General features: G+C 33.7%; 5 protein-coding genes across 5 annotated transcripts; 3 read left to right on the forward strand and 2 right to left on the reverse strand.

Annotated features, from left to right (window-relative positions):
* Window positions 1–53: 53 nt before the first annotated feature.
* LOC103871178 lies at window positions 54–3,251 on the forward strand. Its single transcript, XM_009149407.3, has one exon. The coding sequence runs from the start codon at window positions 2,709–2,711 to the stop codon at window positions 2,913–2,915; it is 207 nt and encodes a 68-aa protein (XP_009147655.1). The 5' UTR covers window positions 54–2,708; the 3' UTR covers window positions 2,916–3,251.
* Window positions 3,252–4,691: 1,440 nt separating this feature from the next.
* LOC108868819 lies at window positions 4,692–6,971 on the forward strand. The gene is made up of 2 exons (XM_018652497.2): window positions 4,692–4,801; window positions 4,897–6,971. The coding sequence occupies exons 1-2, from the start codon at window positions 4,708–4,710 to the stop codon at window positions 5,004–5,006; spliced, it is 204 nt and encodes a 67-aa protein (XP_018508013.1). The 5' UTR covers window positions 4,692–4,707; the 3' UTR covers window positions 5,007–6,971.
* A 1,800-nt stretch (window positions 6,972–8,771) lies between these two features.
* Window positions 8,772–11,124, forward strand: LOC103871179 (auxin-responsive protein IAA6). Its single transcript, XM_009149408.2, has 4 exons — window positions 8,772–9,451; window positions 9,744–9,837; window positions 9,972–10,741; window positions 10,847–11,124. Exons 1-3 carry the CDS (start codon window positions 9,031–9,033, stop codon window positions 10,066–10,068), a joined length of 612 nt encoding a protein of 203 aa, XP_009147656.1. The 5' UTR covers window positions 8,772–9,030; the 3' UTR covers window positions 10,069–10,741; window positions 10,847–11,124.
* A 43-nt stretch (window positions 11,125–11,167) lies between these two features.
* LOC103871181 (probable 2-oxoglutarate-dependent dioxygenase AOP1) lies at window positions 11,168–12,768 on the reverse strand. The gene is made up of 3 exons (XM_009149410.2): window positions 12,130–12,768; window positions 11,736–12,057; window positions 11,168–11,490 (listed from the first exon to the last, which is right to left on the reverse strand). Exons 1-3 carry the CDS (start codon window positions 12,510–12,512, stop codon window positions 11,242–11,244), a joined length of 954 nt encoding a protein of 317 aa, XP_009147658.1. The 5' UTR covers window positions 12,513–12,768; the 3' UTR covers window positions 11,168–11,241.
* A 1,072-nt stretch (window positions 12,769–13,840) lies between these two features.
* On the reverse strand, window positions 13,841–16,057 carry LOC103871182 (probable 2-oxoglutarate-dependent dioxygenase AOP1). The gene is made up of 3 exons (XM_009149411.3): window positions 15,619–16,057; window positions 15,215–15,548; window positions 13,841–15,160 (listed from the first exon to the last, which is right to left on the reverse strand). The coding sequence occupies exons 1-3, from the start codon at window positions 15,999–16,001 to the stop codon at window positions 14,912–14,914; spliced, it is 966 nt and encodes a 321-aa protein (XP_009147659.1). The 5' UTR covers window positions 16,002–16,057; the 3' UTR covers window positions 13,841–14,911.
* Between the last annotated feature and the right edge of the window lie 106 nt (window positions 16,058–16,163).

A 16,163-nucleotide genomic window follows, 5' to 3' on the forward strand; every position in this document is an offset into this window, starting at 1 on the left:
TCTTCGGATGATGAAAAGAGTACTGTCCACAAGTACGTATATAAGATTCTTCACATAAATAAATGCTAAAAGTATTTATGTCAAAATAATACGTAATGCTGAAAATATTTATAACCATAAAAATATTCAGTTTTTTTAATATAAATTCTCAAAATAATATATGTGATGCAGATATTATACCAATCCTTAATATTTTCTTATAATTAATGGTAGCCTAGTATCTAATTATTCCCAATAAAGAAAAAAAATAAAATAAAAAACTACACTTGGTCTACAATTTAGTTTTGCAGATTCCATATCGATCAATTAAAAGAATCAATCTAATGATTCCAAAACTAAAATTGACAATAAATCGCTGGATATTTCAACATGCGACCTTAGCTCAGTTGGTAGAGCGGAAGACTGTAGTCTGTGACAGCATATCTTTAGGTCGCTGGTTCGATTCCGGCAGGTCGGATTTTTTTGTGTTTTGCTTCTTCTTTAAAAGACGCATTGGATCAAGAAACGGCGTGGTGTTCTCCTTTGAAAGATACAGACGGTATGGCCGAGCTATTTTTAATTTGTATGTATAAAGATTAAGTGGAACTTCTCTACGTTCTAAGAATTTCCTCACGCAGGCTTTACTGCCACACTTGGGGTTTGGACACGATGCAACATAACATCATGCTTGGTCCAGCCCATTCCTTTCTTCTTTCTTTTGCTCCACTCGACGTGGCCCAATTTTTACTAACCAAAGGCAAATCATTTTCCATTTTCGTTTTCATCTTTGCGCAAACTATTTTCACATAAGACTGAGTCAGCCATTTACGTATATGATGGAGTGTGGAAGTACAAATAAACATGTAACATTAGTGTGAAATTAATTCAACAATAAACATGTAAGATCAAGTGGTTGCAATCAATTCAGCCATCTTAATGAACTGTTTGATTATGTTCAACTTTTTTTTTGCGGAATGATGATTTCTCTTTAAAAGCAATCCTAACTGTCCAAAGCATCAACATACATATAGCTTATGGTATTTGAAAGCGATCCTAGCTACACAATAATATTCATTACATAAAATGAAAATCTAATTACAGCCAGATTTTTTTTTTTTTTGTGGAATGGCGAGTTTTCTTTGGCTCACAGACCTCTTAGTTATAGAAGGAAGAGATTAAGGAATGAATTTTCAAATTCATTTAAAACATTTAAAATGTTACAAACCTTATTACAAACATGTAAAATGTACATGGATGATAAAAAGTTCTCAACTGTATACAATGATATAATCCTTCATGCAGATACTTGTTGCCAAAACATGGATGATAAAAGTTCTCAACCATACTATGTTTAATTCGTTTGAAAAACCTATATATAATGATGCAGACACTTGGGGGAGAAAGTAATCAATCTTATCCCAACATAATTAATACTTAGAAAACACATTAGGTGTGTTAGAGATAGAAGTTTCAACTTTTGGAGAAACAGGTTCCGTAATCTCAGAGTTTCCATTCAAGTTTCAAATATTAATTCATTTTATTAAACAATAAAACATGAGTGCCGTATGAAAAAGTGTTGTACCATTTTTCAACATGTACATTAAATGGTTTTCTACGATCAACAATATGAAGTTTTGGCATACCTGGCTGGAGCCGTTTATCACCGAAATTTATTTAAGTATATGCATTAATAAATGCAATTTTCGTTGGTGAAATGAGAAGAAAACAAATATATTGTTCATATAAAAAACGAAAATAATTGAAGTTTGAGGAGGTGAGGTTTTGTCATGCATGACCCATCCTCTCATCTTTCTGAGAATGGACAATGACAAACTCAACATCCAACTGTTTTATTCACGTGTCAGCTACTCACACCTTCTTCATGATACAAATCCTTTGCCACTAAGGAAAATAATAATTGCATAAATATGAAGAGAGTTCGTACTTAGGTACCCTTTGTAATTTTCAAACTTGTACAACTTTACTATATATATATATATTTTTCTTTTTGAGAACTATAAATAAAATAATTTTATGCTACAATGTTAGTATAAGTTTATTCACACAAAAGTACTTTCTAAATAACGTAGATGAAAATATACTAAAACACATTAATGTAGTTGAGAAGTTTAGACACATAAGTTAGATAACAGTTTTATACCTTCATCTCTTTTCATAATCTAGTAAAAAAATTAAAAATAAAATTTTAGTCATAACGTAGGATTAGTTTATTTACTAATAATAGATGTTATACCATTTTTTGCATATAAACTATTAGTTTATTTGATCTAAATTTCTTTTAGTTTTTTTTGGTGAAGAACATGTTCTTTATTGAGGGCTGTACGTGTATATGGTCCAATCTCTCAATTTTTTTACTTTCTGAACTCCCCACACGAGTATTCGATTTAACTTTCAATAATTAATTACTCGTCCTATATTTCATTATTTATTTTTTTGGTGCAAGCTCTTAGCTCTATTTTGTATATTTCATTATTTATAAGCTCAAAAGTTCCACAACACCATAACACCATAAAACTCCAAATCCACCACAACTCCAAAAGGAAAAAGAAAAAATAGTTCCGCAACACCATAAAACCCAAAAACCGCCCACTTCTACCATCAAAGAAAGACAACACAGAGAAACGTTCCTCTCTGAAACCAATCGTGGCTGTATCTAAAAGAGTTCTCATTTGTGATTCTTGATTGGTCTAAACCTTAATCAAGAAGATATGGTATGTTTCTGTTTCTTGGTGGATCAGAAGAGGAAAGTGAAGCGGAGCAAACCGGCGGCAGGAACTTGCTCACGGTGCGGCCATGGCGCTAGCATCGCCGACATGAAGACGTCGACGAGATTTTGTTTCGTTCCAATTTACTGGAAATCTTGGAGAGCCGTTGTTTGCAGTTTCTGTGGCTCTGTTCTTAAGTCCTACCGTTAAAAGATTTTCCAGTTTATCAACCACTAGATTTTCATTACAATGTTTAACATAATTATAAAATAACATATATATATGTATGTGTGTGGGTAGTATAGAGATCATAGGTTTTCTTTTGAATAAAATTCTACGAGTCTACATGCAAGAGGATTTTTTTGACATGTTAAAACCTCTTGTAATTATTAAACGGAACTATATGGGTAGGGTCATCGTATAAATATAATTAATGAGTGTGAAAGTGATTAGTGTTCTGAATATGATTTTAATAGTGTAAGATGTTATCTAATTTGTATAATTGTTTTCTCGATTATTATAACACAAGAGCTTTTTTTGTTGTTAGTTGTTAGTAGCTTGAGTTATTTGTATCATATATGAAAGTTGAATATTTAGTTACGAAAGTTTCAATGAAATGAGAATATTGGTGTTGACTAATCTTCTATGTTTATAAATGATGATCAGTTTTAATGACTATAATGACTATAATTGTGCTCTTTTGTTTTTAGCATATTGGTGTTGACTAATCTTCTATGTTTATAAATGATGATCAGTACATATTACAATCCATTCATACAGCTGACTATTCTAAATTGTGCTCTTTTGTTTTTAGCATATTTAGCCTAAAAGTGCAAATACCTCACAGGCTCCAATATATAAGTTACTTCATGAAAATAGATTATACACGAAAGCCGAAACCAATTTTCTCATATTATATGTACAAACTGTTAAATTTCTCATGTATTAGATGAGATGGGATCTACTACAGAGATCCAGTACTCATTATCCATATAGATTATAGGATCATCCGATTAAAAAAAAATCACTTTAGTTACAACTACCTTTGAATTCAAAGCTCACAATCCATCAAAGAAGGACAAACAATTTCCTTTTAAAACTATATAATTCCTCCGACTATTTCAAATTTAAAATTGTTTTCATTTTCAGTAGCTAGTGGTAATATTTGATCCTTAAGAGTTAGAATGTAGTAAGAAAGAATTCTAACACTAATCACCATGAGAATTGGCTTTGTTCGATCTTTCCCTTTTCCCGGATTAGTCCGGTTCTCCTCACTTTCACGCTATATATATACAAGTTTTCCTGAAACCCTTTTTTGCTTTCTTTTAAGATCTTTTCTTACAACTTGTGAAATGAAATTCTTACAACTTGTGAAATTTTCATGTCATTTCCTCACTTTCACGCTATATACAAGCTTTTGTTAAAAATTAACTACTTGCTTTAATATATTTTCTTGCAACTTATGATGATACTTTCATGTCACTTTCTTTATAAATTCGAACATGTAGATGGAATCTGACAATTTGGATGCTTAGATCCGATTTAATCTGATGAGAACATCATGGTTGATGTGTAGTTTAACGGCGTAATAAATAGCGTACCAAATTTTCAACCAGCAATACATTATCACATATAGACACGTTTCCTGTCGGAAACCTTCTCCAAGAGATGAGCAATGTAAAATAACTACGACAGGCATTTATTAATCTTCGTTGAAGTTTATTGGTTGAACAAATGTTAGGCACACGTTAAGACAAAACAAAAAATAACTGATATTTTACAATGTTTTTAAGGTGACAAAGACTATATATATAATGTATCTTTATAGAAGCAAGGACCTAAAGCCATTAATTCGTCAATTTAAAAATATGTGAATATGGTCAATGATCAAAAACATTGTTCAAAACATTAGGAGTTATAAATCTATCATAAATGGTACTGGCAAAAGCCAAATGAATTGAGGAAACACTCATCGTTATTTCTTCACATTCTTCTATCTCTAATGGCCAATAAGCTTTTGTATTTGGTAACTTTGGGCATATTTTTGCTGTTTACGGTGTCACGTGTTTGGTGGGAAACCGCGAACGGACTACAAGGTTAGTATTCAGTTTTGTATAGATTTATTTGGTTGTGTCATGTGTGCATAGATAATATAATTTTGATACATGTTTTGTTAAGTGTATTGCAGCAGTTTACAGGAGAAAAGAATGGTCTGACAAGCTTTTCGAATCTGGATTTGCATATCTTCGCGTCGGATTCCATGAAGATCAAAAGTATTTTAGGTCCTGTTTTCTCCAATAGATGATAATTAGTACACATACTTCTCAGTGTCGCGTTTGACTACATTGCCGAACAAATATGTTTTTTTTTTTGAGAAAGGGCATAACAAATATGTATTTTTAAGTAATGTTCATATTTTTTTTTTGGTTGTCTTGGGATTCTTCCACATAAAGACGTTCGTGTGTGGTGGATCCGGGTCGGGCACAAAAGTCCAATAGCTTGAGTCAAGCATATAATACAAAAGAAGCTTATACCAGATATATATATTTGATAAAAAAATAATATATATATATATATATATTGCAAATTTAAAATAATTATTTGATGTGTTTTATAATTAAGAAAGCTTATTGGACCAGATTCAAATTAGTATTTGAATTAAGATACTGTAAATTCTATTCTCTCTGTCCCATTTATAAGATGCTTGGAAGTTATTTTTTTTGTTTCATTTTATAATATGCTTTACAAGTTTCTATGAAAAAAATGTATTTTCATAATAATTTGTATTCTGTATTACTTTTTATTGGTTATATTATTTTACATTAAATATTAACGGATTTTTTTTCAATGTACTAAGCAAAAATAAATATTAGTATATGCTAAAAAACTATGCACATTAGCCAAAAAATAATACAATGGAACAAATGTTTTTTTTTTGTTTTAAACCTTTCGAAGTTTTTATAACTTTTAATATTGACCGATATTTCACTTTATATATATGTTTTTAGTAAATCATCATTATGCTTCAATTCTTCTAACATAAATCCATTTTCACATCAGATTTGATAAATATTAGAAATTAGCTGATGCAATGATATATTTAAATTATTTTAAGATATTGTAATTATCTATATTAAATCGTTAAGACTATTTCTCAAAAATGATATATGACTTTTGATCTTATAATAAATATGCTTCAAATTTTATTTTTCAATTGTTACTGCTTAAGACAAAAAAAGTTTAGAAAAAAAATTGATTTCTCAAAATTTTGTCGTTTTGTTTGATCTGATAAACAAAAACTATAATTATATCCTTAAAAATTATACTTATAATTGATCGATAAACCTATTGTTTGATAATTATTCATCTCTAATAATAATAATAATAATAATAATAATAATACAAGGGACGAACAGCCTTAGTCTGAACCTGGCTGCAGTGGAGCGTGGCTTGAGCGTAGACACATAGCCTATCAGATATTTAGGCATGCCATTAACATCAACCAAATCCACAACAAATTTCTGTCATGGATGCACCGTGCACTGTCTTTTGCAGGTCGCTTACAGCTTGTTGAATCAGTCATAACGAGTACTATAAATTTTTGGAGCTCGCCTTTAATTTATCTTGCTTAAGGGATGTATTGATAAAATAGAGAGCATGGGTAGTGCCTTTTTATGGTCTGGATCTCCAACTATTACTCATAAGGCTAAAGTTTATTGGAAAAATGTTTGTTATCCTAAAGAAAAGTGTGGTTTGGGGCTTCGTCGACTCAGAGATACCTCACGTGTATTTTCCTTGAAACTCATATGGCGTTTATTTTCTCAGTCAGGCTCGTTCTGGATGGCATGGACAAGAAAGTATCTACTCAAGAACGGCACATATTGGGATGCAAAGGACAGTGGTTTTGGTTCATGGACTTGGCACAAGTTGTCGAAGCTGCGAACTTTTTGGCCTATGAATTTCTACGGTTTGAAATTCAAAATGGAAAATCAGCATCCTTTTGGTTTGATGACTGGCTTGGCATGGGGAAGCTATTGGACATTATAGCTGATCTGGGAACTCGTTATCTTGGTGTTTTGTGTTCAGCTACTTTTGCAGATCATGCTGGTGATGAGTCCTCTTGGAAGATTCGAGCTAGAGTACAGCGTTGATATCCTGGATTATATGCCAAGATTACTACCGTAACCCTTCCTGACATGCATGCTGGTGCAGACAGGGTACTGTGGAAGAATGATAAGGAAGTCTACACATATAGTTTCTCCACAACAATGACTTGGAACTCTCTGAAAAGCAAGAAAGACAAGGTAATCCGGCGACACCTGGTGTGGTTTAGTCATGTGATTCCTCGCCAATCTTTTATTCTCTGACTGGCTTTCCAAAACTGTCTGTCTACAGGAGACAGAATGAGGACATGGGGTATCGACCAAGGATGCATGCTATGCGATGAAAGAGATGAGACAAGGGACCGTTTATTCTATGCATGCCCTTTTTCATTTACTGTCTGGTTGAATATTGCAGGGAAATTGCTAGGTGGATGCTATTACCCATGACTGGGATGAAACAGTAGCCACAATCTTACATCCTTCACATAGTAGGATCGATACAGTGTTGAAGAGATTGACATTCCAGACAGTTACTTAAGGCGTCATGGGGGAAACTGGACATTGACAGAGGCAATCACGCATACCATTGATAAGCTGATACACAATCGTATCTCCTCTCTTCGCTATGCAAGGGATCATCGATTGGAGGTATTGATGCGAAGATGGTTTGAACTAAGTGTAGAATAATACGATGGTCACTCATTCTTTAATTTTTTTCAATAGATTCGCATACATAAACTTTGCTCCATAAATGTTTCATCTTTTGATCAATAAATTTTGATCAGTAAATTTGATATTCAATCAAAATAATAATAATAATAATTAGACTGTGTGATTCTTATTTAATCCTCTTATTATGATCTCTGCCTGTTATTATATATTTTGACAAAGTTCATTATCATAATATATCATCACATATCTGTAAATAATGAAATTTTTAATCTCCTCTATGATTATCGACCAAAACTTATACTGATTCTGGTTGTATATAAGTATAAACGAAAATAAATTTCAACTTGAGAGTCTTTAATTAGTTTCACAAGAATTATTATATAAGGCAAACTAATAATATATTTCAACTTGAGTGTCAGAGTTCATGCGGTTCCATCATTTGGTTACGCGATGTAGGAACATAGTTGTACTCTTATTTTCATTTGGTAGTGCGCTTCTTCTCAACTAAATCACGTGGAAATTAGACAAAAGGATTTTGGGCAGATGCGTATTATTAGTGTATCCAGCATCCAGTACAATATAGTAAATGAATTAATGAGATATAAATGCATGGAAACTTGGGAAAGTAGTATAACACTAGGGGCTACCAATGTTGTTTGATATGAAGTGGAAATAACGCGTTTGCTAATGGTTATGAACTTATGATTAATATTATCTCACATGGACCACCTTGCTGTTCTTCATCATGAAGAGTCAAGTCAAATCCAACTCATATTTTTCTTTTCAGATACTTAAACTGCGCACATCAAATGGCAAAAGCTATATTAGAGTTCGGATGTGATCGCCAAACTATGTTTAAGAGGAAACTAATTGAGCAAAAAGAACCCGACATGCGCACGTCACGTCTATTCATGTTACATATTTCGTTTATATGGTCACCTGGGACATTTAAAACTGATTTAAAACTACACTTTACAGTCATTAGAACACAAAACGCATAGGTAATGTGCTATAGAGCAAGGATTAATATGACAATTTTAATAATTACCAAAAAAGAAGAAGAATAGGAAAAACAACATACACATCATAATTTACAAATTAAAGTTGTAAATAAGTAACGAGTACAAGAATCTTAAATATTCAAACTGAGGACACATGGGATGTTTGGGAAGGATTTCTTCAATTAGATATCAGGAGGGTTACCGAAAAATCTTTTCAAAACCTAACAAATATTAACAGCCTTAAGATCTCAGTTCCCTTACTTTAACTCTTTTATAAACAAGGACCCAACTTATGTCTCTCATGTGACCAACACCACATCCTCATTTGACCTGTCATTGGTCTGACCTTGTCTTCCTCCACAAAGCTAAATAGAAAGAATTAAACACTAATAATTTGAAATTATATCCCACGTGTCAACATATTGTTGGGCTTTGTGAACCAACTAAACAACACATAAAAACACAAAGGCATTACATAACCATCATTTGCACCAAGAGAATAATCAAAATTCCATATAACCAGAGGCAAAAAAAGAAATAAAAATACAAATGGCAAAGGAGGGTTTAGGACTTGAGATTACAGAGCTAAGATTGGGGCTTCCAGTAGATAACAACGGTGAAAGATTAGTTAGCGGATCGAAGAAGACAAAGAGGGTGTTCTCGGAGATGATGATATCATCATCACTAGATACTGACGGTGCAAACAGCGTCGTTTCGTCTGTGGACATTGTCACCGGTGAGGTAGAGGATGACTCTGTACCGAAGGATAAGAGTCAGGCGGTAGGGTGGCCACCTGTGTGTTCTTATAGGACAAAGAAGAACAACAATAAAGAATCATCGAAAGCGATAGGGTACGTGAAAGTGAGCATGTGCGGTGTGCCATACTTGAGGAAGGTTGACCTTGGTACCAGCAAGGGTTATACTCATCTAGCCACCGTTCTTGAGAAACTCTTCGACTGTCTTGGTCTAGGTTAGTCCTGTTCATTTCGGTAGTTATATTGTCATGAATGAGAAAATAATCCTTCATATTGAGTCCGATATGAGATTTAGGAAAACACAATCATTTTAAAGTTGATCATATCATAAAAATTCGACAATTTGGAAGTTATGCGACCTATATAGAATAGTTCTCTCTGAAGTTTGAGGTCCAAAACAAATGTTTCATTCGGTTGTACCCAGAACCGGATCCTATCGTCCTGCTCATTTCCATCACGATTATCAAAAAATTATGAGTTGGAGCCTTTTGCGTATAAATTTTGCAGGAGTAGCATTGAAGGAGGGGGAGAAATTTGAATACGTTATTATATACGAGGATAAGGATAGAGATTGGATGCTCGTCGGAGATGTTCCTTGGGAGTACGTTTATATAACCCTACATTTTATGATCATATTTTGCTTATATGACTATCGATTATTAACTTTATTGAAATAAAAAGCCACATGCAAATTTTTCTTTCTAAAAGATTGAAGTTCTATTTTAATGTTGGCAGGATGTTCAAAGAGTCATGCATGAGGCTGAGGATCGTGAAGAGATCAGATGCAACCGGTTTTGGTCTGCAGCGAGATTTATCATTGCAACTTGAGTAAAAATTTAATGCTATTTACAAAAAAAAAAACTCGAGTAAAACTGTCCATTATTGTAGATTTTCAAGATATATATATTTTTTTTATGATCATGGTGGATAAGAGAAATGTTTGCTTCAAGAATAAATAAATTTCTTGATGATCATAGTGGATCATATTGTATGTTTTATATTTACCTTTAAAGGTTTTTAGTCTCACGTAGACTAATAGATCCATACAATGTAAGTTGTTTTTTTAATAATCAAGTTGTATTATTGCCGTATAATCCTATACATGAAGTATGTTATAGTTTTCTTTTATCTGCCGATCCAGAAAATCTGATTTTCTTCTTTTGTAAATGGAGTAATAAAATTGTAGAAACCAATGAACCTTCTCAATTCATTTAAATAAAAACAAAAAAAAAACGTAAAAGTTTTCACATGCACGTAAAGTTGGGTGAAGGTTCTAACTACTTTGTCGGTCCAAATAAATGATGCATATCTTTATTAAATGATCATATCAAAGTAGGTAACAGATTTGAAGTTTATATATACTTCATACACTACAATGAATCCAACCCCTTAACTTATCGTCAGGACACCGAAAAGAAAAAAATGAAGGCACCTTCACAACAGGACATGGCTTACTTCGACCACATCAAGAAACGGCAAGATGATAAAGGCTGTTTATACGCAACGTACGTACTAGTATAGAATCTTCTCTATCTTTTTGTTTGTCTTGTAAATTCCTCTTATGATTTTTCATTTTTGTAGTTTTTGATGAAATCAATATGTTGTTGCAGGCTTTACGGATTGTTCTGTTGCTGTTGCTGCTACGAGACATGTGATTGTTGTTGCTGCGTCTGATTCTTATGATCATCTTATAATAGTATTATCTTTATGTGTCCCTGTTGTTTTATCCAAATCTTTTCTATGTAATAAAGCGCCACAAATGGGAGAAGTTGGGTTAAGGTTTAAATTTTGGGAATGGTTGGTTGGGTTCGGTTCTAATTTAATCCGAGTGTGGTTTGGCTCTAGATTAAAATATGTAATAAAAATTAAATAAAGAGATTTTAAATTATATATATATTTGTATACTTTATTGTTTTGTGCATCAGTGCATGTAGTCAAATGAAAATACTTTATTGATGTAAAAGGACGTTCTGGAAGCAAGCAAACAAGAGAGGTTTTATTGTCTTTACATTCCACAGTAAGTTTTGAGAGCAGATTGAGATCTTTGTCCAGCTTCTGTGTAGTAGAATTTAAGGAATTCAACATGATCAAAGGGCTTAAAGAGTCGAGGATGCTCTTCGTCCACGAGCTCATCTGGTGAACTCACTATATGTCCTGCTTTCGGAATCGAGAACAGCCCGAGGGAGTATCTCGTCTCTGTTCCAGTCATCATGACACGGTGATATGGAGAGTGTAATCGACCATTCAGCAATGCCTATGACATACAAAAACATCACTTAGCTGTTATTAGAGCAGGTTCCGAGTATAGCCAAGTAAAACATTGATCTTAGGCTTCCAAAATTTTTAAGTAAATATATATGAACATAAATCTACAAACTGTTTTAATTATTTTTTACTAAATTGTTTAAAGCTTCTAAAGTTTCAAGATCAGTCATGGTTGTTATTGTGTTCAAGCATTGATTCTGTTTTAAAAGGAAGGTAAAAGCAAAGGCTTCTTACATGGAGAGAATCTCCTATCATGACGATGAAAGAGTCTTCTGATGGCTTCACATTGATCCAGTTCTTGTCTTTGGTCTGCACCTCAAGACCTTCAACATGGTTTTGGTAAAGTATAGTGACAATGTTTTTGTCGGTATGAGCGTTTAGCCCTAGTTTGGTCTCTTCTGTATCAGGTCCTGTGTACTTCATAACTCGAAAGAGGTAGTTCGTTGACTGAAGATGTTCATCGATGTACTTCACGAGTCCAAAGCTCTCCATGATCATTCTTCTTATAGTTATGTCTAGCTCTGATAACTTCTTTGAAAACGAATGGATCGTTGCGCTGGTAGTAACGAATTTTTTTTATCAAAAACATGTTCATACTAATGGTAATAAAGAATATAAGTTTACTGACCTGAAGCTTGTGTTGCCTTGAGGCCATAGCTTTTCAGTAAAGGCTTCAACTTTGTCTACAACATCAGAGTCATCAATGCCCATGCTCTCGTACAGTGGCACCATTGGGTATTGACCAACGTATCCATGGAAAGGTTTCTTGGATACGTTTCTCAGTTTGGTCTGTAAAGGTAAGTCGAAAAGCTCTTCCAAGGCCTTGAAAATCGATTTTCGTAACTCGATAGGAACTTTATCGAAAGAAGCCTCGAAACAGCCGTAGTCTTGAAGAGCTTTCTGGACATCAGCTTTGGTTAAGTCCCATTGGGGCTCTCCTGGTTTCAGGTTTTGGTTTGAGAAATCGATGACCGGGAGGTGAAGAGGAAGGAGAGGAGTTTCAGAACCCATTTTTTAAGAGAAAGATCGTTGGATATGGAGTTACTCAAGTGAAATGTAACAAGTTACATATATATATATATATATATATATATATATTATTGAATTACGCCTCAAGGAATCTATGTTCTGATGATTCTCCGCACAAGATGTCAAATGTCTCTATGATTATGAAAATGAAGGGGTTGTTTGGCGTGAAGGTTGTTAAGACTTTAATGGCCTTTACAGTTAAAGTTTATATTAAAGCAACCAGACTTCTATATTTGAGATGTATCACTTTTATAGTTGAGGTTTTATGCAATTTAAAAACAATTAGTTTAGGTAAATAGGTGAATCAGTTTCAGTATACAATGTAAATATATTTTTATGTTTTTTTTATCTCCATTTATGAAAAATTGTTTTTGCAGCCACAGTTAATTACCAAATCTCTCAAGTTGAGAATACTCTTTCTATCTTTTCATGTGGAGAAAGAATTTTATGACCCTGAAGTCAATTATTTCAGAGGCAATTGAAGACAAAACATCACTATCACATCTGGTATGAACTTTGTTTTAATATATTCTGAAAACACTGAATATTTTCAGCTCATTGATTTGATTTAGAGAATCTTCTCAAGCTATGACACAACTATATCCTACTAGAGAACATACGTAAGAGCATGTTTAATGGGAGGGGGTTCTTACCGAAATATAAAAACCCGTCTCTTAATTTTTAAAAGTTAAAAACCGGTTTTTATATTCCGATAAGAACTCCAGCCTAAGAAAATCCATTAAACATGCTCTAAACACAACTCAAGAGTCAAAACAGAGAGAAGTTTTCTTATTTCATGAGACTACAGTAAGTCCTGAAACAAGATAGATCTCTCCTTTGATCCCTTGCACTCCTTTGATCCCTTGCAGGTGAACTTATAGTATTCTTCAAAGGTAATCACCTTATACTCCGAAGGACTGGAAAAAAATTGTTGTTTATCAAGGTGAGATCGGTCATATTCTTCAAAATAGAATAGCTTTGCTTTTTGTTTTGTTCTGTAATAAATTCGTTTTAATCTTTGTATAGTGCAGTAGTGTTATTTTTATCGTTCTCTTGAAAAAGCCTTTTGTTACAACAAGTAGATAGTGTGGTACACACGTTACATGCACGCATGATTATATGATAACATATACAATGCTTAGACCATTTCTAATGGTTTATTCTATTTTTTCTTCTAAAATAAAGTAATTCTAAACTCTATTTTAAAGGAAAAAAATAGAGTGAGGTTGGAGATAATCTTAGGATACAAACTGGATCTCTCCTTCAGGATCTCTCGCATGTGAACTTATATTATTCTTCATATTCTTTACTTTTTTTTTTTCTGAGAATACCTTTGCTATTTTTCTTTTGTTCTGTAATAAATTTGTTTTAATCTTTGTATAATTTTTATCCTTCTCCTGAAAAGTCTTTTATTACAACACGTGGATAGTGTTGTACACATTAAAGCCTTTTATTACAACACAAGTGGATAGTTTGGTGCAAAAAGATTATGTTACGTGCACGCAAGTGACTAACAAAACAACAAAAACTCAATTCATGAAATTTATTATTTATTATGATGGAGATGGGTTTTACATGGAAACAATTTAAAATCAGATCCTTGAGAGCAGATAGTAGATCTCGCCTTTTTTCAGCTTCTTCCTCAGCGGTGAACTGAATGTATCCTTCAACATCTTCTCTGGTCCATTGATTAATTCCTCTGTTTTCAGAACAGCGAAAGGTTCCCGAGTGCCTTGTGTTTGTTACCATCAGATCGTTCAGAAATACCTATTAAACATATTTTAATTTCGGTACTATCAAAAATTGCATACTTTGTAACTTAAGCATGTATACGAAACCAAAACCAGTTTCTAATGTAGTATTGTAGTTTCCATCGAGCCTAAAGCTCTCCATTATCATTCTACGGGTCATGAAGCTATATCTGCTTTACTGAACAAGGCCACAAACCATCCTTAGTCTTCTAGATCTTTTGCGGACATTTCCTCTCACTGAGTCCCACTCGACAGTTCCCACTAGGAGATGAAGAGCAAGTTTGGTGTCAAAACTCATCATTTCTTGCGTCACAAGCTTGTTCTAATTCAGATCTTTATCTCTTTGTTTTCTTATATCAGCTTTTGGAGACCGCTAGGGTTCGCTATTAAACATTAGTAACTAGGGTTACCATATCTTCATGTGATCTTAAACCTAGTCTTCACAATGAAATTTTATCTTCATTTTTTTTGTCACTGTAAATTCATTAAAAGCTGAAAATAGAGATTGGGCCCAAAACGATGGCCCTTCAGTGGAGATGGGTTTACATAAAAAGTTTTAAACAGCAAATCAAACAAGTTTCTTCTTATTCTTATTTATATTTTTGAAGAAAAGACGTTATTATTGTATTCTCAAAGGCCACAATAACCCCTGAGTGCAGCTACATCTCTCCTTCCGGGTCCCTCAGTGGTGAACTGAAAGTATGCTTCAAAATCAAATGGCTTATACAAGCGAGGATGCTCAGCATCAACCAATTCCTCTGGTGCATATATCAAATCCTCTGTTTTCGGAACCGAGAACAGTCCAGCTGAGAATCTTGTGTTAGTTCCCATCCTCATCACTCGGTGAACACCAGTTAGCACCCGACCATTAAGAAGCACCTGAACATATACTCGTTACATCATAAACATCAAAATAAGAATCTTTGAACTTACGTGTAGTGTGGCTCCTCCAAGAACGATGAATGAAGAATCTTGAGAAGGATTGGCTTTGATCCATTGCTTATCATCACTAGTTCTGACTTCAAGTCCGTCTTTTACATCGTTCTGGCAGAGTATGGTGAGCATGTTTCTGTCTGTATGAGCCTCCATACCTAACTCTTCTTCTGTTTCTTCAACTCCTTGGTACTTCATCATTCTCACAAGACATTTGGTCGAGTTCAAATGTTTCTCAATGTAGTTTTCATTGACCCCAAAACTCTCCATTATCATTCTCCTGGTCATGAAGTCCAGTTCTGACACTTTCTCCGCGAATGACATGACCGCCTCACTGCAGAAACATAGTGATTTTAGAGTTTTTCAAATTAAGAAAGAGAATAAAAGGTTTTAAGAACCTAAACCTGAAACTTCCATTGCCTTGGGGCCAAAGCTTGTGAGTAAACTCATTGACTTTATCTTCATTTTCTGCAAAGTCAACACCCATGACTTCAAAAAGAGGTAAAGATGGAATCTGACCCACATATCCTCTATACTTTCTCTTTGACACAACTCTCTTTTTGGTCTCTAAAGGTAGCTGAAAAGCCTCCTCAGAGACATCGAAAACCGCCTTTCGAAGTTTGACAGGAACTTTGTCGAACAAGGCCTCAAAACATCCATACTCTTCTAAAGCTCTTCGGACATCGCCTCTCACTGAGTCCCATTCTACAGTTCCTGGTTTTAGGTTTGGACTTGTGAAGTCGATGACCGGGAGCTGAAGGGCAGGAGTGGTTTCCAAACTAACCATCTTTTTCTTTTAGAAACTTGTTGTGTGTTTAGATATGTCTCTATGTGTTCTTATATAAGGTTTTGAAGACCACTTGATGTCTAAAAAATATTATCATATGTTTAGGTTTCACTATAAATTTATGGTCCCTGCCAACACTTTTTTTGTTTTAAATCGTTGTAA

This window comes from Brassica rapa, chromosome A06 (genome assembly GCF_000309985.2).
Source record: "Brassica rapa cultivar Chiifu-401-42 chromosome A06, CAAS_Brap_v3.01, whole genome shotgun sequence".
NCBI classification, from domain to species: domain Eukaryota; kingdom Viridiplantae; phylum Streptophyta; class Magnoliopsida; order Brassicales; family Brassicaceae; genus Brassica; species Brassica rapa.

Bases quoted from the DNA above. Each gene is read 5' to 3' on its own strand.
- LOC103871178 (XM_009149407.3), top strand. From the start codon at position 2,709: ATGGTATGTTTCTGTTTCTTGGTGGATCAGAAGAGGAAAGTGAAGCGG.
- LOC108868819 (XM_018652497.2), top strand. From the start codon at position 4,708: ATGGCCAATAAGCTTTTGTATTTGGTAACTTTGGGCATATTTTTGCTG. The intron at 4,802-4,896 runs GTTAGTATTCAG...GTATTGCAGCAG, and splicing joins AACCGCGAACGGACTACAAG to TTTACAGGAGAAAAGAATGG.
- LOC103871179 (XM_009149408.2), top strand. From the start codon at position 9,031: ATGGCAAAGGAGGGTTTAGGACTTGAGATTACAGAGCTAAGATTGGGG. The intron at 9,452-9,743 runs GTTAGTCCTGTT...TAAATTTTGCAG, and splicing joins CTTCGACTGTCTTGGTCTAG to GAGTAGCATTGAAGGAGGGG. The intron at 9,838-9,971 runs GTACGTTTATAT...TAATGTTGGCAG, and splicing joins GTCGGAGATGTTCCTTGGGA to GATGTTCAAAGAGTCATGCA.
- LOC103871181 (XM_009149410.2), bottom strand. From the start codon at position 12,512: ATGGGTTCTGAAACTCCTCTCCTTCCTCTTCACCTCCCGGTCATCGAT. The intron at 12,058-12,129 runs GTCAGTAAACTT...CGTTACTACCAG, and splicing joins CAAGGCAACACAAGCTTCAG to CGCAACGATCCATTCGTTTT. The intron at 11,491-11,735 runs GTAAGAAGCCTT...TGTATGTCATAG, and splicing joins TGATAGGAGATTCTCTCCAT to GCATTGCTGAATGGTCGATT.
- LOC103871182 (XM_009149411.3), bottom strand. From the start codon at position 16,001: ATGGTTAGTTTGGAAACCACTCCTGCCCTTCAGCTCCCGGTCATCGAC. The intron at 15,549-15,618 runs GTTTAGGTTCTT...ATGTTTCTGCAG, and splicing joins CAAGGCAATGGAAGTTTCAG to TGAGGCGGTCATGTCATTCG. The intron at 15,161-15,214 runs GTAAGTTCAAAG...GTATATGTTCAG, and splicing joins TTGGAGGAGCCACACTACAC to GTGCTTCTTAATGGTCGGGT.